General features: G+C 45.9%; 1 protein-coding gene across 1 annotated transcript in view; it reads right to left on the bottom strand.

The window, feature by feature from the left end:
• The window catches only part of LOC144139266 (cytochrome P450 3A43-like), a 52,969-nt gene extending 38,143 nt beyond the window's left edge, over positions 1-14,826 (bottom strand). Inside the window, exons 1-4 of the mRNA XM_077671672.1 lie at positions 14,568-14,826; positions 7,548-7,647; positions 7,230-7,282; positions 4,226-4,322 (exon numbers count right to left, since the gene is read on the bottom strand). Of these exons, the coding sequence (XP_077527798.1) occupies positions 4,226-4,322; positions 7,230-7,282; positions 7,548-7,647; positions 14,568-14,647 (330 nt within the window). The 5' untranslated portion in view covers positions 14,648-14,826. The remainder of the gene's footprint in view (positions 1-4,225; positions 4,323-7,229; positions 7,283-7,547; positions 7,648-14,567) is intronic.
• Between the last annotated feature and the right edge of the window lie 10,821 nt (positions 14,827-25,647).

Below are 25,647 nucleotides of genomic sequence, written 5' to 3'. Positions count from 1 at the left end.
GGATTTCGAGTTTCAATTCAGTTCCTGTTGAGTTGTTATAGTGTCAATAAAAAATTCAAAATCAACGTCTCGTGAGATTTGTAATCAGAAAGCCAACAGAAATGTTAGTGCGAAAACACAACACAAACTTTAATGACAGCAGCCTGTTGAGACTTTTTCGAGCACCTGACCACGCGTTGACATCATGGGTTAGCAGTCTCCACTACCACTCAGTAGCAGCTTTGGCGCGACTTAACGGCAGTGGAGATATTCCAGGTCAGTCTTTCGGAAAAGTTGGAGCGGGAGCGTGTCGATCTGGGCCCGGTAAAACTGTGCAGCTGGGGGATGTGGTTGCTACACATATCTGGGCTTCCTGTATTGGGGGCATCAAGAAATCACTCCCGCTACCACTTTTCATACATGCAATCAGAGTTCAGGGACTCTGATATAATGTTCTTATGCCTTGTGTTCAGGGGGGGGGGGGGGGGGGTTGTATATAATAAAGCGATTTCATCTGCGAGATTTACATTAAGCACGTGTGCTGCTATCGCACCTTAGTGCGGCGATTTTTCCTGTGGGGCGGCATGATACTAACAACGCTCTTTGAAGAAATGTCTACGTATCTCACAAACCCATACTATATAGGAATATTCAATCGATGAAAGTTCACCTATAAATACTCAGCAAAAAAAAGAGCAGAACTTTGGTGTAAACACCTACACGTCGATAAAGGAAAACAAATAATATTTTTGCATATACAGTCAAACCTGGGTATAACGAAGTTGACAAAATTTTGAAATTTTTTTTTACACGCATTTTTTTGTTACATGCACGTTTCCAGTTAAGGCTCGCGTGAGTGAAACAGAAACCAAACCAAAATTGTAGACTTCAGCGACAATGAACTCACCTTTAAAGGACAGCAAAAAACTGCGTGATTTGCGCGTGCTGCTTTCAAGCGAACTTAGCCACTACACGGCACTCTAAAGAAGCAATGTCACGTGTCCCCGTGTTCAGAAACGTAATTTAATTATCACTTTTACCGTTTTTTTAGTGCCTTAATCCGTTTAAAGACCAAACTTATGCTGAAAGTGTGACTTTACGCTAACTTTATGCTCTTGGTCCCCCTCCAAATGTTTGAGAGGGTGCTAGCTGGGATACTGTGCAAGGCGGTGACATTTTTCTTTCTCGCCGGCGGAGACGGCCTTTAATTGCGAGCTTGTCTTGAAAAGACAATACTGTTTCTTTTCTGGCAGCAGAAGTCATCACCGACGAACCAACACCACAAATAGCAGTGGGGGCGCACGAGTACACGCCGAAAAGTTGGCCTAGCACCTAGCCAACACCGCACCGACTCTCGAAACGCACGGTAGTTGGTGGTGCGGGGAAAGCTCGCCAAGTTAGTGCATTTCTCCAGCTGATTTTCCTGAAAAAGTGCACAAAACAATCGATCATCAGCGTAGAGAATTAGTTACATCAAGGTTAACTGCCGCGACGCCTCTGTTGCACAGACGTCGCAAACACATGGGTTTCAATGGGGCTGGCAATGGGATTTAAAAACTTCGCTTAATCCAAGAATTCTTTACATAGCGGTTCGTTACATCCAGGTTTAACTGTAGCCGAAATTGAAAACAAGACTGCGAGCCAAGTAGACGCAAGCTTGGCCTCATCATGGTTCGCTCGTGGACTTCATTCGAAAAGTCAGAACTTCAGTTATCCCTCACTCGCATACGTAATTTGAGGAATTCGTTGAGGATAACGTGAAGTGTTTGCCATAACAAGTGTACAACTGCAGTGTGGACTAAAGAGAATCCCACATAGAACAAACCCACATCAAGGTTATAACTAAAACGGGCGAAAACGTTTATTTCAAGGGGAAAGAGCTTCGTACTCGCACGAGGCCCTCAGCAAAGGCCTCTGAGGCTGCCGCTCAGATGGCGTAAACGAGAAAACGAAGAAAAAAGAAAAAGAAGTGAAACAAACTGCAGCGTTCAATCACAACTCATCTTTACTACACAAAGACAGAAAAACAAGGAACGAGCCTGACACTGCTTCGCGTCACTACAAAAAAATTCACGCACCTCCGCGAAGTGAATTATGACGAGTGGGCGAAGCACTGGAGGTTGTTCTTACCGTAAATCACCCACGGCATTGCACACTCGCGCATGTAAATAAGTGACAACGGATGTGTACACTATATACAATTTTAATGCAATCCAATGCAAACCAATACAATTCAATTTATTCAAATCCAAACCAATTCATTTCAGTCCAATTCAATCTAATCCTATCCAATGCTCCTCGCGCGTGCGCGTGCGCGTGTACACAGACGCCAAGCCCCGGACAAAGCGATGTTTTAGGGTGCTTCGTCCCTAAAAAGAGAAAAACCGACAAAATACAAAACAAAGCCGAAGAACGTTCGTGAGCTGGCGTGCCGCTTGGCACACTCCAAAACAGTCTCTCGTCAACAGAAAGTGTTTCATTTGAAGAGGTAAATGTGTTTGCCGACATTGATTATCAAACCCAAACGCCGCTCAAATATCCTGCGTCCGCAAGCACCTCCGGAGAGTCAAAACTGTTCGAAAGGATTGGACTTCTCAGAACTTTTTCATGTCTTCTGCGCCGTTCGCTGATACGGAGAGGGCGCGGCCGCTTGTGGGTGCAAAAAACATGTACCCCCACCTGCCGATGAGCAGGTTTTGAGTTGCATCTGGCCCCCTTCCACGCTTCAGTGCGCACTCTGTCGCCTGACTGTCGCCAACCGCCAACCTAGCGAAGTGCCCGGATGTTTGGCACCATGCACTATAGTATTAGTGCTGCTGGGGGAGTTTATAATGCTTGTATATAAACGATCGTTAATATTAAGCAAGGCCTCACAAACACCGCTGAGATTTTGTGCTTCCTATCAATATTTTAGCGCTCCATTTCCACAAAATTGCGTGACTGTGGCACAGCCATCGCAAACCGACTAGAGAGGAATCCGAAGGCCCTTGTCATCAACAATCCAGGTTTTGCGAATGAATACCGGCGTGGTGCGGGCGTCGTTGGAGTCCTGTGCAATTTAAAGCTTTGTTCGTGTTCGCGATTTGTGCGCATTGTGCGATGCTTTTTAGCGAGCATAGAAGGTGAGTTATTGCAGTGCAGAAGGCGATACATGAATTTATTGAAGGAGAAGCCATAATATGTGCTCTTATACAGCCCGCGTACATCTTTTGTGCTGCCGTGTTGTGTTCGTACATTAAGATCGCGCGGTAAACAAGCTTGCGAAGTGACGTGGGACCGTACTTCGGCGACATTTGTCGGCATCGCTTTGGAATCCGTCATAAATTCACCACGCTGGAACGACGTTGTGAGATACACACAAACCGGCACAAGGGCAGACAGACGAAGACCAAGAGCAACCACACGTACCTACGTCGCTCTCGTTGATGGCTGGTATCCAAGAGAGGCTTCCTCCGTCGACCACCCCCCGACCAGCCCCAACCCAGGTCAGTTGTCCACCCCCAGGTTACGTGAGGAGGTTGGCTGCGTACCCGCTGGCGCGGGCATCATCCCGCGGCGAAGAAGCGCATGGCCGCAGGTAGAGCGAGCGACCTTTCCCTCTCGCCTCCGCGGCTGGCCGAGGAAGATAAGGAAGATGGCGGACCTCCAGATTTCCCACAACCTCCAGAGTATCACATACTCGCTTTGTGGGATTGGCTATCCAAGAGATCCCTCACAAGAAAACTTCGCGTTCAGCCGTCGTCGTCGTCAGACGGAGGGGTGCATGATTTCTTGTTGGCCGGAAAATCATGACGTATACCCGTGAGGTGTGAGCACTGAAGAGTGTATTTGTAGGAATGACAATCTCTCGTGTTTTTAGAACACTGGCACAAAATAAAACTTTCACGATGCATTTTGCTCCCCTCCTAATCTTATCCTTATAACTCTGCCCAGTGCTTCGCCTTGTGAAAAATGTCGCTAAGCGGATATTTCATCCCTGAAAGTTTCAAAAGCGGACTATGTTCTGTGCACAGATTGAGGCATTCTTGATGCAGTGACATAATCGGCTGTACAGCGGCTTGTTGGGCTTTCGGAGAAATTTTGAAGAGCCTCTGGTTGGCTCCGGGTTTGTGGGGCTGCTTTGTGAAAAATTTCGTGAATGCGTGATTGAAGTCGTTGAACCCGAACTTTTACTGAACAAATCATGCGATAAAGGAGATGTTGAGGAATGTCAGAAAGAAGTTCAGCGTTTGCAAAGAACACTCACCCCACGCGCACTGAAGTTCTTGAAGTCCTTGTTCAAAATTTGCTTTATCATGTTCACGTCCTTGATGACAGCGACCGGGACTGTCCCGAGGAAAAATCTGCGGGAGAAATAAAGGGAAAATATAAGTATTTCACGAGCTTTATTTTCTGTGGAAATAAAGTAGCGAAGAGGCGGATAAGAAATGCCCCGCCAAATTTCCTGGGTTTAGTGTGTCTGCGTATTGTCTGTGCGACCGGACGGTTTGTTGTAATATTAAAATACGTGTGATTGCTCGTGGCAATGTGTGATGCACATAGATATCATACGAAAATAGAGCGCCTCCGTCGCCGCTTAGATCTTTTTCACGGGCGCCCACTACGACTCATTACATTCAACGACCTTATTAAGCCTATTAAACAAATAGGTGCCGTTCAAACATTGGTTAACTTTTGGCAAGTTCTACGTTGCCAAAAATTTTATAGCTTGTCTTCGTTCATCGAAATACCATCGATAGTTCATTTAAATATCGAAATAATAAATACTGCTAGTATTCAAGGTTTATAAAAACGTTAAAAAGCTTGTTGCGATGTCCTTTTAATCCCGCACATAGGTGAATATGTATATTGATTACGTTTTCGCAGGTTCTAGGTTGCCAAAAATTTCATAGCTTGTCTTCGTTCTTCGAAACTGAATCGAAACATTTCCAGATTTATAGGGACAATACTGGGTAAATTATTTGCATGTTAGTTTATACTCTCAAATGTGGAGCTATGTAAACATTCGTTGTGCTTGTTTTGTAATTGTCGAGAGGGTCCTTTTGGTTTTTTGTTGTTTCTCTTTATATTAGCTGTATCTGCCTTTTTACATGCAATTCCCCTTTCTTTTCTTTAAGTGAGACTTTTCTGTTTGGGTACAGTGTTTGCGCATATGTGCACAGCTTCAGCTTCGATTCCGCAATAGAAGCGATGGTAGAGCGGTTTAAACACAGACACGCTACGTAAGCGCGCTTCGCTTCATACTGAGAAGTGCGGCGGACTTTTGGTGCTTTGGTTGCCAAGGAGGTATGTTTGAGTGTGTGTGTGCATGGTACGTGCCATTAGCAACCGCGTGGTAACGAAGCTGATTATGGAGGCGGCAGCATTTGTGGGTTTCCTCCTTGATGCCCACGTAAAGTTTCGGGCGTTTTCTTCAGTTTCTCAATATACACGTGTCAGTGCCACCTTGTGGTAACAGTGGTTTGGAGTTGGAAAAACAACCAGGCGTGTAGCTGTTTTTCAACGCTAAAATCCTTCTCACTGACGGAAACATGATGTCACCAAGGTTTTTAGCTCGAACTGCAGTTTTACATTCCGGTGTATCTGAGACAATCTAATATACAGGCGCACAGAAACAAAAATGTAAGACCAGTGTTCTGTGAATTCAAATGGTTTGATTAGTTTTGATCGAGACTTGATGAAGAATCCTTAAAGGGTCTCTGCAGCACTTCCGATACAAGTTTTCACTCTTTCATTCTTCTCTGGAAGCATCGTGAAATCTGTAGTTATAGCAACCAGGGAGCTTCACTCCGTGATTTTTTCGCCACGGCAGATCCGGCTTCCCTTTCTGCTTTGCTTCTGCGGCTTTTTTGTAAAGTCGCTAACCAATTTGTTGATTGCTGCTTCCGAACGCAAGCCGGCCAACAGGCGCTACACCGTTATAATGACGTCATTCGGGCGCTCGAAGAACGGCAAAACCAGGAAAGAGGACAAATCTTTTGAGCAGGTTTCAAAGTTATCTGATGGGTTAGAGCAGCAAGTTTTTGTCTCGGGTAGTTTTTGACCCCCTATTCCGAGTACTGAATGTGCATTGAGTAGGATCTGAAAACACTTAAGGGGGCCATGCAGACACAATAAAAGTTTGTTTGATTTGAACGATCTTGTGTTTTATAGTGCCCCAGGGCTTCTCCGGAAGCAAACGATGATTTATTCACTGACAATATAATCAATTTAAGTTAAAAGGTTTATTCTGCCTCCAAATCGCGGGTTTTCATGACGTCTGCACTGACATCTGAAGAACGGGCCTTTAAGCTGCTGCGGAGCCTTGTTTGCCGTTAGTAAAGCTGGATGACACCACCATACAGCAGCGGGCCGTTTTGTGGCTTTGCTTTGTTTTTGACCGTACTTGTACTTGGCTTGTTTTAATTGAATTAGAAAATAATCGTTTCGTGAAACATGGTATTCGCTCGACAAACATGTCACAAAACACCGTCGCTTACACCATTCGGTCAGTGTCGTCTGACACAACCCCAAAGCGTTGCAGTGCTGTGCAGCTAAAACAAACATAGTGCGCGCAGTACCAACAGCAGGCAACATCGGTACTTCTATGTTTCCGTGTTGTTTCGTAATTTATACTGTTTACCCGACCATTCTTGCTGCTATAAAAAGAATGTGCTTTTTTATTTCAGCGCAAATAGTTTGTTCGGCAAGTTTATTGGCCAGGCCTAATTTGAGTTTCTTTTGCCGTCCTCAGCCAATCACACAGCTAGTGAGTCACTAGTGAGTCGCATGGCCATTCCCTTTTTTCCTAATTATATAGCTTCATTGAGCGAAGTTTACGTTAAAAGTGGTGTCAGTATGATTCTAACGAGGCAATCTTTCGAATGAATTAAACTTGTGTTTCGCCTGCATGGACCTTTTAGGCTTTGGAGAAAAGTTGAAAAACCTGTTGCAGAAGCCGTTTAATCCCACACATCGATGAATAATTTGCGCTCAAGCAGAGCATTGGTTCGAGTATTGGTTCGCAGCGGCGTTCTCGGTTCTCCTTGCCAAAAAAAACCCCACTGTTTGAATAAGACGTGCCAACCTGAAGAGGGGAGACACTGCGTGCATTTGGTCCCTAACGGACTATACCGCATTATTTCTGCACCACCCCATTCTGCACCTGATGCACTAACCCTTCTGTCTTTTCAAACACTGTCCACCGCATGGCGTGTGCCGAGAACGGCGAGGTAATAAATGTTTTAAGCAAAAATATTAGTGCAACTCACCCGAAAACGTCACCGTACTCTTCATGCCATCGTCTTAGGCTTTCAATCTGCGTCTGAAATGCGAAGGAATTCGAATTATTTGGAGCATCTGCCGGTAAACTAAGTCTTTATTCGGCACCGAACGCAATAACTAACATGGGAAGGTGTAGTTAGAAACGGCGGTTGGTTTTCAAACTGGTGTATGAGGGGTCTGCTATAAATATTTTTATTTCGTTCTTAAAGTAAGACACGTGCCATGAACACATGTTTTTCAGGAATTTTTTTTGCAACGCTAGGGACAACTATGCTCAAGAATCATGAGGACCTTGGTTAACGTACAGGCTTCCAAAAGGCGTCTGCGTTCCCGTTGATGAGACTATCAATCGGCGGTCCTGGTATTCCAGTGCCCTTGAAAGCTTCGAAGCACTTTCGCCGCTCCCTGCCCAGAGAAGAATAGAGAACAGACCGGTACGCGTTATGGGCGCTTTATTTAAACCTATCTTCCCGAACTCTGAAACATAAACAATAAAATTTGTAGGAAGCGAGAGGAAGTGCTCAGGTGTAGTGCTTCAGAATCCCCAAAGTACGGTTTTCAGCAAATCAGTTACTCCGAAAGTTTCACTTTTTATTTTACCTCTCAGATAGAAGTCATTCAAATAGGAGTCATTTTATTTAACTTAAGGGAAGTTTCCCAAGTGTTTTATATTATGAAGAAAGTGACGCTTTACTACAGGGGTGGCCTGGCTGCTGGGAACTTCAGGTGTTGTGACCTTCTTCATAAGTTAACCGCACTATAGTGCACACATTTCCACGTCGATTCGAGGAGCGTGTGTGTGGTTGCAAATGATACGGACCATAACCAATAGCTATAATGAGTGACTCTCTGACATAACACTCAGGAAAGCCCGTAGTTGAGAACGCGAAACCACCCTAACAGCATTGTAACGGCGTGGCAGGACAAAGATTGCACCAGGCATGGCAGGTATATGAAGGGATGAAGTTCAATAAGGGTAAGGCATCTTTTCGCAAGTACGGCAATGTGCCAATATATGCATAGTGGTATTCTTCATTCTTCGGAGATCGGAAACATGATGGCCCGTGTCCATTTTAAAACATCACTTTCTCTGCAAAGTATATATATATGTTCATATATGTTTGTGTGCGTGTGTGTGTGTAAGTGCATTCATGAGATATATTCTTTCGGTGCGGTCGTCGCAAAACATTCGCGGGCCGTCTTCAGTAACGTGAAAGCTGGGGAGGGGCGAAGCATGCAGTGTATAAGTGTATTCAGATACTGTAAGTCACTCTCTTGCCACACGGCGGGCACTGATTTGGCGCCGGGGAGACGCCGGTGGGAAGAGCAATGGTGTGCTTGGTGACTCGGTGGCGCCCCCTCTTGCGTTGAACCAGATTTAGCAATTAAATGAGGCAGTCTCGCCACAGGTGGTCTTTGCGTCACACGCCGGAGAATGCTAAGAAGTATGCTTTCCAGGAGATAACGTGGCAGTTGGAACCAATTCTGAGACGAAAAGGAACATGGGATTAGAATTGGGGTTAAGGTTTTCGTAGACCACTTTTACCAGTAGGGAAGGGTGTTGAAGAACCGAGGCGAGGACCACGGGGCGTGAGTGATTCTTTAATGGCGGATGGATCTCTACCATGATAGTGATAGTTGAGGGCAGCTGCTAATAGCCACCTCTTCCTCTTCTAATATTTTAACATCCTCCCGACCGGCCGATAAGTGGAAGGGGTTAACTTGATATGAGGAGTTAACTTTTCAGCTGTAGCCAACGCAGAAACACCATTGTTCATGTTCACTAAACAGTCCGTTGTGATTAGAAACGATGTCATGTTCGTGTTAGCCGCACAATAATTGTTCATTCTTCTGCTTCCACCTGTGTCCATCTTCTGTGGGACACGCATTTTGTTGAGTTGGGCCAGGGCACGCGGCTTGTCTTGACTGTCGTCTTTCCTCGATGAGCTGGCAGTGTTCGTGCATGCTTCGTGTGGCATGAGCGTAGGATCGTTTTTTGTGTCGAGGAATTGACGCACTGCCTCACTCTTTCCATGTGTAGAACGATCCTTCTTCGTGATGCTTCTCCTTTCTTTTTCGTTTTACCGATCAGTCGGCATTTCGTCACGTGCTTTGGTGAAGCCGCGTTTGGGGAAATTTCGCCTGCACATCGCAGGGCATTTCGGTTATGCCGTTTACGCGGCCTTCGTTTGGAGGTAGGGTTTTCAGATCTTTTTTACGTTCTACCTTGGTAAACGAAATGCCCTCTGAAGCCGTGCTGCTGGAATGGTATCTATTGGGCATCGCCATAAGTGAGCCAGAGTTTCTTTTGTGGTGCCGATAACTCAGCTCTCCTCCTTCGTTAACCTGTTATTTTCGTGGTGTTTCATTAGGTCCTTCCTTGCGCCTTGATATTTTCTTGCGGCTAGAACCTTGCACGCAAGACGGCTCTGCAGGTACCTGCACAGCGTTCTCGTTGATCGAGTTATTCGTCCAGTTTGTTGTCGGTAATCGAGAAATTTCCTCCTTGGGGTCGCAGTCGTCTGAGCGAGCAACTGGAACGGGTGACTCCACTTCGTTATTCCATAAACTAATCCCTTGTTTGAAGGAAACAACTTCACATACGTCTGGCTCATGATGAGGTTCTTTTAGAGGCGTCGTCAAATCGCTGTTTTCCTTTAAGAGCTGACTGTTTTCCGAAGCCGTTTCGTTTGCGATTATGATACCATTCTGCTTGTTCATGACTATTGTAATAATGACATCGGTAGAATACTTTTCCAATTACGGGAGCAATTGCTCCATTCTAAATTTCGTCAATAGGATAAGATCTTCGAATTCATAGGCGGCTTCATATTCTTTTTTAAATAATCCAGTTCGACAAGCTCTTCAATTACCCTGTCCAGTTTCTTTAGCATTTCATATTTTTCCATCAGGCTCTCCTTGAGGAAAATTAGCTTACCGATTGATGGTGCCTTGGCATTCATCCGTGATTTTATGTCGTCAATCAGTGTGGTGGCGTCGTTCCGGATTAGGTTTTTTCGTTCACACAGGGCCTCCATGTCGATGCTTGGCGTCGTTATTATCTGTAGGTCGCCGAGAAGAGTCATGGTAGGCGAAAAACCGAAGCCGTTGATTCCGTTGGTCCCCGCAGGCGTCCGTTCGGTAGCGTTGGTGAGGGCGCCTGGTCGTTAGTTGCTTGATGAGCCCCGAATTTATCCGTGGGTAGTCACGTCCGCCTGCGGCCGGTGGTCAGCGGTCACCCTTCAGTCCCAGCCGAGCCGTGTCACTCGCGTCATCGTTGATGGCGGTCCGCACACTCCGTTGTCCAACTGTGTAGATCTTCTCATCCTGGTCACGGCACCATTTTGTTGAAGAACCGAGGCGAGGACCGCGGGGCGTGAGTGATTCTTTAATGGCGGATGGAACTCTACCATGATGGTGATAGTTGATGGCAGCTGCTAATAGCCACCTCTTCCTCTTCTAATATTTTTAACAAAGGGGTTCTTAAGTTTCAACACAGAAGTGTTAAATGCCGGGGTCGACCAAGATCGCACTGACGTCATATCCGTCACAGAAATTACATCGCCAGAAAAACGTGGATTGATGCGGCAGCGCCGGGATTCGAACCACGAACTCTTTGGCCGCGGAGAAAGGTGCGAAACGTGCTCCCGACTGAGCTGTGAACAGAAGCGTGGATAGGACTACCAACGCACCTTCCTTTCAGATAGTGCTGCCATCTAGGAGAAGCGAAGCAAGTAGTGCATCATGACGCTAATGAGTGCCGAATGTTGGCGCCTTGATGACGGCGCCTACGTGTAGAGGGCACGCGCAGCGTAAGCTGCGGAGGAGCCGACTTGCGGATTCCGCGCTCATGACCCTTTCCACTGCTCCTTTCGCTGCAGCGGACCGTGTGTGCACCAAACTATACGCTGACAACCCGTTTTGTTTCGTTCGCGCGGACGGTTGGCGAGCGCCTGTGTTTTAAGTCGGATTTACGCAATGCTCCTACGCGTGCAATCCAGTGTCTAACATTGATGCGTCTAACGGTGTCATACCGACGAAATATAAATGTCGACGTGCAAGTTAATATTGATGCAGAATAAATATTCAACTGCTCCTGTGAAGGCACATTTCACTTTGATGTTTTACCGGTTCCTGCGGAAGACGGGACACCCATATCTTTGTCGTTGAGATTATCTGTAGCGAGATTGTGCTGTATGCATCTGGTTTGCTGCTATTGCTTGCACCGCTCGTCTTGCAAGTTTTCTCCATGGGTTTAACTGGTACTGATAATAATCGTTAAGGTATAGACATTTATGCATACATACATACATACATACATACATACATACATGCGTACATACATACACAATGATACATACGGACATACATCCTTCATGCATTCACGCACACATACATACATACATACATACATACATACATACATACATACATACATACATACATACATACATACATACATACATACATACATACATACATACATACATACATACATACATACATACATACATGCACACATACATACATACATACATACATACATACATACGTACATACTGTGGGCATACGAACGTTTTTTGCCGGACAATAATGTCATTACTCAACTTTAACATCATCACTTGCACTGTGAACATCAAGGGGTGTGTTTTTCGCTTCTAGTCATACGTGCACCCATCGCCATTATCATCTGTAAATGGTGACCATCTCCTTGCTCCGACTTATGAAAAAGGTCTGGGCTCGGTGACGAATAAAGGTCTCGCGAAACGCCATCTCTTAATACATACATACAAACATACATACATACATACATACATACATACGTACATACATACATACATACATACATACATACATACATACATACATACATACATACATACATACATACATACATACATACATACATACATACATTCTAGAGATTGTCGGTGCAGGCGGCCGATTCTATGCACGGATTTCGAGTTATCTTACTGGTCGCACAATCTTTATGTCCATGTCTGCCGGTGACACAGGGCGCCACCAGGTTAATCGCGGTGTTCCACAAGGAGGACTAGTGAACCTCACCCTCCTTAATATTGCCCTAATCGGTTTCGCGGACGAAATGCCTGAAGTCGTCAGAGGCACTATATACGGTGACGATATCTACATCTGGACTTCTGGTGTAACTCGACCGCAGATGTGAGCCCGTTTACAGCGAGCCGCCACAACGACGTCTCGGTACTTGTACCGTCAAGGTCTGAGTTTAGCGCCAGCAAAATTCGCCGTTCTTGCAGTCACCAGAAAGTCGATGCTCCGATATCCTATCATCATTGAGGGGACACTGATACCTTACGTTACGCACCATAGATTTTGGGGGGTTCACTGTAGACCCCGGTCCGGAGCATGTTTTTGGGCTATCTTCGTTACAGTCTGCCAGCCATTTCATAACTGCGAACTTCTTCCTTGCGTACATTGGAGGGTTTGCGAGCAGAAGCCCTCAGAATATGCTTGGGACTACCACGATGTACCTCCACTGTGGGCACAATTGCCGAGGCACGTGTGTTTCAATGAACGCACTTTCGTGTGAACCCCTTCGAGTCTACCTTAGATATTTCACAAGGCATGAACACCATCTATTATCGGCTCTTCCTATGGCGTGCCCGAGAGGTACTTTTTGCGGCAGTCATTTTGCGACATCAACATATAATTACATCAGGTTTCGCCTCAATGGTGGTTTTACAGAATCTTCTGTGGGTACTATCAAAACCATCAATCTACCTTTGCGTCCCTGGAATTGCGAAGAAGTCCTCTTTGCCATCAATAGCCCTCAAACAGTTGACTCTAGCGTTTTTGACAGGCAAGTACGCCGGAACTGTACATGAATATACTAATGGCTCTGTGACTGCATCCGGGTCTACCGCGGCTGTGGTAATTCCAAGCCTATGCGTTACCGGAGGATTCCCACTACACCACAAGAAAACTTCTACTGGTACTGAGTTGATTGTCATACGGGAGGTGATTCGTTTAGTCTCCCGTGAATCCCCTCAAGCTTGGACCCTGTTTTGTGACTTAAATACAGCACTCCACGTCCTCAGCGGAGTTATAAGGCAAGGACCTTATTATGACCTTGCTGCGGAAGTACTGGAAATATGATGCTCCTTGGCACTGCAACAAGGACATGTCCTCACCATTCAGTGTGTACCAAGATATTGCGGGCTAGCTGGTAAGGATTGGACTGACGAGGAGGCAAAGAAGGTTGCTGCAAATGCAGAAGTTGTAAGTCTGCCCTTCGCAAGGACGGACGCGACCACCCTTCTCTCTACCATTCTCCGCCTCGCCTCCGCGAGTAACCAGTCCCACCCTGACAATCGTAATAGAAGACTACACCGTCTGGACCCCGACTGCAGGTTTCAGTTACCTCCTGGTATTCAGCGAAACCACCCCACCCAGTTTCACCGATTATGGCTTGGCGTAGGCTTTACCCGTCGCTAGAAGCACCTCATCGGCGTTGCGAGTTACCCCGATTGTGGAACATGCCGTCTACCACAGATTATTTAGTATGTTCTCTGCCACAGTAAATGCTACGCGCACCCTCGAGAACAATTAGCGAGATCATTGACCCGTTTGGGCTGTCGTATGGTGTCGGAGGAAGTAGTGCTGGGGCCTTGGCCAGACGCGCAGCGTTCCTACAAGGTGTTTAAAGCTGTGCTGATATTTCTGCGCAGCAGCGGCCTCTCAGCGATATTGTAGTTGAGGCCCGTCGGGCTGAACTTTAACACATGCACAGTATAAGTATAGGCATCTTTTGTACATAGCCATTTATTCATTCCTCTGCCATTTTCCTCTCTCGTCATCTATCCACGCTCTTTCCTCCCCTTTCCCTTCTCACACACAGAATAGCTGGTCAGACATACTAACATCAGGCCGACCTTTCTGTTTTTTTTTTCCTTTCAATAAAAATCCTCTCTCTCTCTCTCTCTCTCTCTACATACATACATACATACTGCGTGTCTCCGTGCGCCCATGTTATTCTCTCACTTACTTTTACTTTCTAAAATTCCAATTTTCCCGCGAGAAATTCATGAGCACGTTGCCTTATACCCTCTGCTTTTTTACTTTGGGCTTTTCTTTCTGCCTTCATTTAACCAGCCCTTCATTCCCAGGCAGAAGCTGCGCGCAAAAGGAGGACCTCCGCTATTGCGGTCTTATCGCTACAGACACCATAGGATGGTTAACCAACAGTCGACTTCCCCTTACAGCTCTTAGACTCTACAGTCATGACCCTCGGCCAAGACAGACAACCTCACACATCTTGGCGTTAAACGGGAATTGAGAAATCTCACCTGAGTAACCAACGGTACAGCCCGTAAAGGCAGCAGACAACGAAGGAGGTTACCCACACACAGTAGTACCCGTCGGGCATTGCGGGTATTGCAGGAGATGCTACTGCTACTCTTGGTGTGGTAATAGCGTCCAGCTTCCGTGCGTTATTGCCTCAGCTGGGTGGAAACTCCTCGCTGCAATTGCTACTACTGCGTCACTGCAACCGTAAGTCGAACCGTGGAGCAGTAGTACACGGCCTTGTTGTGCTTAGGAACAGCAGCGTGTTGACGCATCTGTTCCCTTGAAACGGTTTGATATAGGAAAGGGTTGTTTTTCTATTTTACTTCGGTTCTTTCGAACAAAACAGGTGCCATCTGGTGTGCCAAAAACGGTCGAGGTAAGGCACATACAACGGAAGCTTGGCCCTGTTTCCTGGTTTATATAGAAAAAAGCCTCCACAAACTTACTTCCTAGCTTGATTGAAAATTGAAAAACAGTGAAGCTGAGAGTTTTTACCGAATGTTTTCAGCTTTGAGCGTTGCTTCCTGCGTAAATGTGCGGCACAATGGCTTTAAATCGGGAGATTTGGATAGTTCAGCGGTATGGATAGTTCCTGCCTGTAGAGAACCCTTGTTTATGTAAAGGCCGTTCAATAATAGCTTCGTCGCTAAGGGCCGCTGGTGAACTGAAGTTTAAGTAATGCCGCAAGAATTCTCGCTTTTAAAGCAAAGCTTTGTACCCCAACCAGCCAATGGTTTCATCGTGTGCGCCCCAAGCAATTTCCAACTCGGCAAAATAAAACGACTGGTACTGCCTGGGGTCAAACCTGGGCCCGAAGAGAAGCGTAGCTAGAACCCCTCGTCTTGGCGATTAAGCTACGCCCACACATGGAGACGTGGAGACAGACGGTGGTTTTGATTCAGCGGCTGATTGTGGGAGGGTGCTTTTTGGCGCGAATCCCAGGTAACAGCTGGCAGAGTCTCAAGTTTCACTCTTCGGAGAGCCACGTGTGTGAATTCAAGTGACGTCGCATGGGCAATTGCTGTGGGTGTGGTTTCCGGCTTTGCTTTCCACCAACCTTCGCAGCGTGGATTGAAGCCAAATTTTCTTTTTTGCAAAGGCCACTACCAATATACGGCCGGTATACATCACGCCACAGTAATGTGCAGGACCCGAGGGAAGCCATTGTCTCTGCCATAATTAAGTGAGAAGTGTTACATAGAGACTTGCTGCTTGCATCCTCGCGGACAAGATACACGTAGAAGACACCAGAAGCAAAGAGCAGACTCACAAGTGGGTGGTTTATTGCCTTACGCGGAAGGAAGACCCATGTTGCAGTCAAAAACACCTACATTACTGCAGCCAACAATACAAGACAAATAAATCATACGTATACTAACAATATATTTACGATTAGTTAACACAGGGAGACACGAAGCAGATATAGCTTTAAAGCTGTTTGTATTAACAGCGAAGTATCTACACCACAGGTGTTAAAAATTTAAATCCGTTTTCATTATGACTGAGTGCTATAGTGTTCGAGGTTAAGGGGCGATTGGTTATACTCGATTGCCTAGTTTCTCCTCCTTAGTTGCTCAAGTATATTGGCCGCCACTCCTACGTCCACTGTCGCAGGTCCAGCTTGTCGTCATTTGCGGTGTTATGCTCGACCAGCGGGAATTGACCATTGATACCACTCGAAGTACTTGGCGCGTACCCCTTCTACAACCATTGCCAGATGATAAACCTGACACAGGGAACGCACTGCACCAACTGGGTAATGCGAATAAAAGTTACAAGAAACCCAGCACATACTGCAGAGTCTGAGCATAGCATTCCCGTACCTTCTGGCCGTTCCCAGCAAGCTTATTTCTTCCTTGGTTTTTCTGGACTTATTACGTTTGGTACTCTCGCTCTTCAAGCCCGCCACTTTCCCTTACAGTCACTGTCAATATTGTTGCACCCAATCGCGGAAACAGAGAGAAAACACTTTTATTAGAGCATTGATGGTGTTCTTGGAGGAGTGGTTTCCCTTCGCAGGAATCCATGAGCTGTCGGAGAAGCATCCCGTCTCCCGGTGAGTAGGAGCTAGTCCGAGAGGCTCGAGCTGCACAGCAGTATCTCCCGCTGCATTGGGGGTAGCGGTGCGCAATGGTCTTGCGGTATGCGTTGGCGCTGGGTAGCAGGAGAGAATAAATCATGACTCCTTTTAGAGCCTGTCGAAACGATTGGTTTTGGGGAATAAAACTCATCGTTTAGTGTCAATACTCCTTAGTGGCTATGTCGTATGTTCGCCCATTTCGAGTTTAATTTGTTTTCTCCACTGGATCGTGTTTGTCGGCTCTTCCAAAAAAGGTTTTGCCTGTAGGTATTTGCACAGCTAATCTGACATTTTTCCCACAATAAATGGAGTACACTGCAACCCAGCAGCAATCCCGGCCACTGACTATTTTTACCTTTCCTCTGTTGCCTCCAATTTGATGTAGAAACGACTTATTGTCCTGCAAAATGTTTCAATGCATAAACAGCATGCCAACTGCACGCTCACAATTTCTACTCGAATTGGTTTTATATGTCCCCTAAATGAATTCAAGGCCGTCTTATGACTGCTTGCTTTCGACCAACTTCACACCGCGACGTCCAAGCCGCATAACAAGCAGTGTTTCCTTCGGAATCTGTGACATGGCTGTGAAGGTCTGGTGAAGTAAACATACATGAGATCTCAAAGTGTAGTGGCACGTCTGTGCCACGAGTAGGCGTCGCGGGCTCTGAAAAGGTCGACATCGTGTAGTTACATCGTTTAACCACTTCTAAGGGTTTGTCTTCATTTTTGTTCCATTAGGTAAGAGTATGCATGTAAAGTCTTTTTGAAACTTTTCGGGGCCATACCGAAAGTGTGCGGGCAGCAAAAAAATTCAATGCACGCGCTGACGTTCCGAGCCACGCTGAAAAAGGCTTTGTGCGGGAAAGCTAATGAAAACACCTATATTTGTTACTGTAATAAATTTTTTCTTACATTTGAAGGTTATGCTTATTATTTGAATTCTTCGTGGTCCAAAAGGCTTAGTGTTGGTCTAGAACATTTTGAGAAACAGTATAGGTGTGTGTTTACGTATGTGTGCGTGCGTGTATGTATGTATGTATGTATGTATGTATGTATGTATGTATGTATGTATGTATGTATGTGTGTGTGTGTGTATGTATGTATGTATGTATGTATGTATGTATGTAGGTAGGTACTTACGTAGATACGTATGTATGTATGTATGTATGCATGTATTCATTTATGTAGCTAGGTATGCCCGCCAGTGCATGTCCGATGTCGTTGAGAGTAGCACTAATTGTTTCACTTAAACTTTGCACAGCAAATGATACCTATGAAACGAGCAAATCAGCAGCAAAGCCCCAAGAATGTACGCAATCCTGAAACACAAACAACGTCTCTGTTCACCACTCGGCTTTGTTTTCTCTCGACCACAACTGTATGCTTTTGTAACAGGACAAATTATATTAGGTTTGATACAGACGTCGTCCTTTCGTACGACCAGAAGTGCATATGTTTGGAGCTCAAGGCCAGGCTGTAAAGTGAAAGATAAGGTCTTCGATATCAGCCCATGAATTCAGGGCGGCCTTTGCCATCCGGTTATAATTCCCGGTGGTGGTATTGTGTACTCTCCTTTATCGGGTGATGCACGCCACATTTCCAGGACAATGCATTAGCGGGAAGCGCGAATTAACGCGAGGAGAGAAGAACACAACATACACGAGACGAAGACGAGCGCTTCGTCTCGTCTATGTTGAGTGCTTCTCTTGTCCTTGTGTTAATTCGCGCTTCCCGCCTATGCATGTACTACCAACTCGCCCAAGGTTCCGCTCTTGCAAGTTATTTCCAGGAATCCACACCGGAAAAAAGACGAAAGCGTGACGAAACGTTGAATACACCACTTCAATAAAGCCACTGGGTAAATGCGCATGTTAACGTCCAAAAACGCAAATCCAAGCAACAAAATTTATTCACTTGCTGAGCAAGAACAACGTCCCCTTTATGCGACCCATTAGGCAATACTCCAAGGCAAAACGCACTGACCACACTAACCCCTTTCTAATTCTAGTATACAGGTTTTCGTGTGGCGCGCTAGACATTGCAATTGCTTTCTCTAGGAGACGATGTCTTGTAATAAAATCATTAATGCTGTAAACAATCACTGCGTATTGTATTTCAATATTGCAGCAGTAAAATTACCAGTACTAACATTTAGCTCTATGTCTGCTCCCTCCGCTGGAAACCTGTTCCAAACACGATAGTTTTCTTCGCTCCTGCAATGTAATACCCTCTTCTCACTTCCCATCCCACCATTGAAGCCCTTGCCCTCCCCTCTTGCTTCTCCCCTTAAAATGCAATGCCGGTTTTGTAATTTTATGCAATATCAAATAAACTGAGTTAAAAGAGGAAAATAGTGTCTTAAATGCGATTGGTGGAACGAGTGCGAACGCCGTAAAGTATACTTTCTTCGTGGTAATGAGTTGAAAAATCCCAATCCCAGGATAGTAAAATATTCAAAATTTGGGAAACTGTGCAAGAAGCTTACAACAACATTTTGTCTTCCTTATACATATCAACCTGATCTGACGAACCTCTACGTGACGAATGTTTAGATTTAACAAGGTTTTTTTTTTCCCCATAGCCAACAACACGTTGAAACTCATTTGTTAGCGACTTCTGTGTAAAAAAGTCGTTGCGGCGGTTAACCTTAAGTCACAAATTCGCTGCTCCAATAAGTCATTGTTTTTTTTGCACATTTTCTGAAAAATCGGCTGGAGAAATGCACTAATTTACCTAATTTCGCACGCACCTCTCACTATCGGGAGTTTCCACGTGTGAGTGTGGTGTAGAGTAGGAGGTAGGCCTGCCTAACGGCGTTCAGTCGCGCATTTACACTGCTTCCTATGGTGTCGGTTCCTCGGTGATGAGTTGTACTGGTAGAAAAGAAAAAGTTTTCTCCTTTCAAGACAGGCTTGCCATTTTAAATGCCGTCTCCGTTAGTGAAAAAGAAGAACGTCGTGGCTCGGTACAGTATCCCAGCCAGCACCCTCTGAAGAATTTTGGGCGAGTTAAAGAGCACCAACCTCGCGTAAAGAAGCCCTTTCAGCATAGGTTTTTTTTTTCTTGCATCGAATTAGGGCCGCACAAAATATTCGCTTAATGATTAAATATCGACCGCATACCTTCCCTTGATCGGATGTTTCCCATCAACTAGTATTTCGAACATTGGGCTGGCATTGTCACACGTTAATTGTCAAACTTGGGCATAATCAGGCAGTTGTTTCGCTCGCCGAACGCTCATTTTAGCGCCAGAAACATTTTGGAACAATAGAAAACTAACTGAAGTTTCTTTTTAGGTTAATCTGCCAGATTTGGCACAAATCCTCATAGATGATGGCCTGCGAAGGGGACGCATGCAGAACGATGAATCGCTTAAAAACCGGTAACCGAGGAACGTGGACCAATGCTTCTATACTTTGACACGGCAAGTTCAATAACAACAAATGAAGTAAATAGAGTTCTTGGCATGCCCCGTCCCTTTTCCGCTATTCTACCGTCTGGATTGGCTGCTGTGCCATTCGGTCTCACCTAAATCTCGGGAAGATTCTGAGGCTCCAGTGGATTCATAACAATGCCCGTGTGAGCTGTCTTTGAATCATGTGACATAGCTGCTGCCCGCACTTCTCTAATTTTGCTACACATTGCGTGATGTCCCAATACCATGGCGTCAAGCTGTAAATCCATCATAACACCTGCCGTCTATTAGCTAGAAAGGATGCACTTGCAGAAATTATTGCTTATTGCTCTCGGTTGCAGGCAACCGTTAATTAATAGGAAACGCTTGACGTTGCGCTACCCCATCCCAAGGTATTAAATACCACGAATTTACTCATCCAACGACTTTACGATGGCGGTCTGTAGTCCATGATCGTATGTCAGAACTGTGGCCCCTCCGCCTTTCCCAAGAATATGGAGATTTCGCGCCGCATATTCGTTGTACTATTGATCAACGGCAGCTTGTCAACCGCAGCTTCTGTTGCATTATTTGACAGCAGCTCCACAGCAATGCCCAACGAGTTCCGCATACCCAGCGTTTCATTAAATTGGGTTGATGCCCGCGAATCACTCTTTCAACGAGGCATAAATACGCCATACCATAAATATTATACCATACCATAAATACGCCGACCATAAATACGCCACCAACTATTGAAAGAACAAATGAAATTTGTAGAACAAGATACTGAAGGCATTGCAGTGACTTTAGGCCAAGAATTCCTCTAGTCACTTGGCAAGGAAATTTAGAATTGATCAAAATGCAAGTTTTGTACATTGGTTTACGAGCACAATTCTTTCCAACATTATTAGAGCCATCAAGACTCCCAACAGCAACTCTCTATTACGACTGAAAAGTGTTTATATATTTCAGTCATCCTGAGAGGCTCTTCCGCTTCGATGGTCAATGACTACCAGGACAAATAGAAACCATAGCCGGGCACAGTATGTCTGTTTTTGTGTGAGGGTAAGTTTGTCTTTACTGTTACCGGACGACGTAACTATAAAAAATATTAAGGCCGACCTTGGGAGTTCCAGCAGAATGTCTGGAATGGTATATATGGACATGATGGTGACGTTGACACTTAAGGCTTCCCCTTTGAATCACGGCGGAAGGAAAAGCCCTATAAGCTGTTCAACGCTCTAAGGTGTAGCTAAACAAGGGCCGCATTGTCAACTCACGTATATTTAACGATGAACTTTGTAAATGATGGTCTTGTCATTGCCTCTTGACTTTTGTGGGTTGTCTTTAATTCTCACTGAAAATCAGTAATGCTTCCACTACATGCTATCCTCAAGTTTTTAAAATTGAAGCTGGACATATTGTCATTTTAATACGGTGTGGTCCTTTCCATCGCGGCATTGGCCACAACGTGCAGTCTCTCGTCCTAGGACGAATATTTGCTCATATATGTCATTGTCCTTGGACACCAAGCTGGGGTGGCAAAATTCAATGGGTGTCTGTTTGTTAGAAAAAAAATATATTTGCCGATTCATCATCTCTCGGGTTTACATAAATCTACGGACATTTTACTTTCATTATTTGTGACCACAGAACAGGCTCTTCATCCTCCCTTGTTGTCGTAATAGCACCTTACAATTCCTGTTTGCTCTTAGGTTTTTACTGGTTTTACTGATTGAAAAGTTCACAATTTAAAGGTACATGCCCTCTTTCCTATCATGGTTTAGTATGCGGGCATGCGGCTCCCCTACATGCCTAGAACACAAGCTTTGATATAGACCTTCACTCACTGGCCACTGGCAAAATCACAAGGGTGACGTGGCACACATTCAGAGTACGTGTCGAGGTTAGAATCTGCACAAGCAACAAAAGCGGCCCTCAATGGACAGGTAGTTTGACATGAGGAACAAAGAATGTTGGCACCATCGATACTGACACGGGTGTGTAGGACGTGTGGGTGCGTAGGACCTTTTCCGTGTATGGTTACAAAATATGCACTCAAGAAATGCTTGCGACGAGAAGGTAACTTGCAGCCAGTCTAATGTCATATATCGAGATAGACTGCAGTGCAACGGAAAGAAGAGTGTGTACAGTGCGCATGCGCCACGCTAAGCAATATGTACACAATCCCGTGCCGGCTGACTTGATGGAAGTGTTCTAATTGCCCCCACCCAAAAAAGGTTGCATGTGTTTACGTTGAGTAGTGGAGATTGAAATTCGGTTGCTAAGTATTTCGGCATTGTTTATAAACAACACACAAACAGAGAACTGTCCAAGACGCGAATTATTGCTGACCAGTATATGAAGCCGAACCAGGGCGGCCACATGTTAAGGGGATCTTAAAACGAAACTTTATTTTTCTACAAAAATAAAAACCCGGCGCACCTGTGTAAGCAAAAAAGTCCTCTGGTAGCGCATGCGTGAAAAGCCAGGTTGGAGACCAATTAAGCGGAGCGAGATTGGCTGGGTTTATTGCCGCGAATGGCGTGCAGAGAACTGCTGGCCAAGCAACAACAGCAGCCAGGGGTGGAGGCGGAGCTGGCTTAACAGAGTCGACGTGGCAATTGCTAACGCCGGCCGCATGTCACTCCGAAATTGGTAGTCCCCTTATACATAATACATCAACCCTCGGTCGCACGTTCCTCCTTCTCTTGTTTAACAATCTGCATGGAGTGCATCGGGGAACTTTTAGAACGTCTTTATGCGAAGTTCTGACAGCAGTTCTAGTTCAGCTTCATCATTGCCCATTGGCGTTCCCATAAATACTAACAAAGCAACTCGCCCAGCGTGAGTCGCCCAGCACCACCTTCATGTAGGCGCGTAGCCCGAGACAACCCTGGCCTAGCTGTGACGTCATTGGGCGCACGGGCGCCGGTCGACATTCGAGAACGTTTGCCCAGAGCTCGTGGCGTGAGATCTCGCATGCTCTTTTCCTCGCCAGTTCATATGCCTTCGCGCCTCAAGTGCAAAGCACAAAACCTCTCCCACTACAGACGCCGTGCTAGCGAAACCGGTTGCCGCCAGTTCTAGCGTATGATAACGCCGTCCACTTTGGTAGAGATGTTGAAGCGGACAAAACAATCCGGGCCTGCCAGTCATGGGGCGTTATTCCAGAAGGCCCGAGATTGAGCCAAACTCGGGAAACAACGAGCTCTAGCGACGCCCACGTGACGTAATGATAATATTTCGAGGCGGAGTTCAAGCGCTTTAAAAATGCAATACATGCTATTTGCTGATTATTGGGGTGACGTAATCGGTCCAAAGCAGCGCGTTCCAAGGAGGCGTGAATAGGGCGTGGTGCGTTTTTCACGGCTGTCTCTCGTTCCACAGCTGCACCGGTGGCTAATGGGGGCAAGCAAATCCAACTTCATTTCTTTATCGCGCTTTTATTTTAATAATCTGTATTTCACTACAAAGTTCAGGGATTTTTTAATTTAGGCGTTCTTATGAGCTTTTTGTTTGAAATTTGCCGTCCTAAGCAGCAGTTTATGCCCATTTCTGCCGTCGGTGGCAGACAATGCAATCACGTGGTAAAGGCCGACTGGCAAAAAACGAAAGCAAGTGATGGAAACGCGCCAAATTCAAAGTACTTGCTGCTCGGTGCTATCGAAATCCTCCGTCTGCTTTCAGATACGAAATTTTCTAGAACCACTTCAGCCTGCCTACGTGATTCCAAGGCAAAAGCTTGGCAATTCATAATAACAACTGATACATTGTACTTGCGATACTTATTAGCAACTGATAATTGTACTTGCGGTAATCCTTAATTGACATACTGCACTTGCGTATTTTTCCTCGCTTTGATTTGTCTGTCTTTGGGCATGAATTTTGGCATTAGGCGGGATTCTTTTCTGCTATACCGTGTTTTAATCAGTTTCTTCTCTTTCATTTCGTAGTGAACTCGCCAGCAAGAATACTGGCACACAGCACAGCCTCCCTATAATCGTGTGTGCACCTGTCATTCTCATTTGCCATCACGTTCGCGTGTCGCACATTATTCTACAACTTTTATTTTCCAATTCACGGTTTTGTCAATTTTCAAAGCGGAGCCCATCCGCTCCACAAAGCTATCAATTGCGGGTAAGTCACCTAATTGTCCATGGGCTACAAAAAAAAAAGGAATAGCAAATACATCTTTTCAAATTTGTTTCCTTTATTTCACTTTGCTCTTCAAAGCTCTTGTTCGACGAAGATCTCCACAGTCGTTGGTTTTTTATACCTTCACTTTTCTTCTGGCATCACACTGTTTCTTTCGGTCTCAATCTTCCCTTCACAAGGTTTTCATGATCCGCTTCCAGCCAGACAACAAAGACGCTTGACAAAACCCGTTGAAATGCGTAAAGATCGCCTCCGATGATAGACGGACGCCGTTGATTATACACTCTCCTGCGTGTAAAGTTTTCGCAAGAATGGTGTGACACGAAACGCCTCAAGAAAATCGTCTGTCGCGCTGACGATAAATGAAGCGCACGGTGATGCAACGCCACATCAAAAAAATTTGCTGGCAGACGATACCTAACGTACGTACGGCCACTCAATGGAAACCTTCTTTCCACCGAGCGGTCGCGACCGTGGTCGCGACTGAAGCGTACGCTCTGGCTGCAGACAGATAAACGCATGGTAGAATTTGCAGAAGCCATGTCCGGATAACCACCTAAAAAATAATTGGCCCCATCTTCCCGAAGGGAACGCTGAGTAGATGCGGAGCATCTCGGGGTTTCGTTGTGTTTCCGTTGTGTTTATAGAACTTCATCGGAAGAACGGAGTGAAGTGGAGTCAACCGCAGCAAGCGCCGAACTGAACGCACGCACGCAGCGTGCTACGCGATTTACATTCAAGGTTGAAGGAGAGGAGACGTGAGGAGGATAGATGCGCAAGCGCCGAGCATTCGCGCCGACGAAGCTCAGGGTCCGCCGCTCGCTTCAAGCGTTTGAGCCCAGCGTCGCGTGCCCTTCGCTGCGCCGCTTTGTTTTCAGTTGACGTAGCGTTGCTGTTAGTTTGTGGGGTGGTGCTGACGCTTGCTTGCGCCAACCCACTAACTGACGGGACTGTTGCTTCCATCACACTTCATCGGAAGAACGGAGGGAAGTGGAGTCAACCGCAGCAAGCACTGAACTGAACGCGCGCAGAGCGCTACCCGATTTACATTCAAGTTTGAAGGAGAGGAGACGAGAGGAGGAGAGATGCGCAAGCGCCGAGCATGCGCCGCGAAAGCAGAAGCGAGAACACGGGAGAAGAGAAAGCGAAGTGCACGCAGCTGGTACGAGAGAAGAAGTGGCGGGAGTATCGCGCAGCTGTTGGAGAGATGGAAGGAGGAGAGTTGCGCATGCGCAGTGTGAGTGCGGACACTATAAGATGCCCTGCATCTAAAGGGCGCAAGGCTTGTCTGCAGCAATCCTATAGCGGTGGCTGGTGTGGGCGGTGGCTGTGGCTGGTGGCTGGTGTGGTCGCTACCAACGATCCGTGAAAGGTGTCCGTCTCGTAAATCCGCCGTGCACGCAGCACTTGCTCCTCGGCAGTTATGAAGCGAAAGCCGAAT

The sequence above is a fragment of the Haemaphysalis longicornis genome, unplaced genomic scaffold (genome assembly GCF_048455015.1).
Source record: "Haemaphysalis longicornis isolate Haplotype H1 unplaced genomic scaffold, Haemaphysalis longicornis Haplotype H1 scaffold_5, whole genome shotgun sequence".
NCBI classification, from domain to species: Eukaryota; Metazoa; Arthropoda; class Arachnida; order Ixodida; family Ixodidae; genus Haemaphysalis; species Haemaphysalis longicornis.
This window is presented reverse-complemented; position numbering and strand designations above follow the sequence as displayed.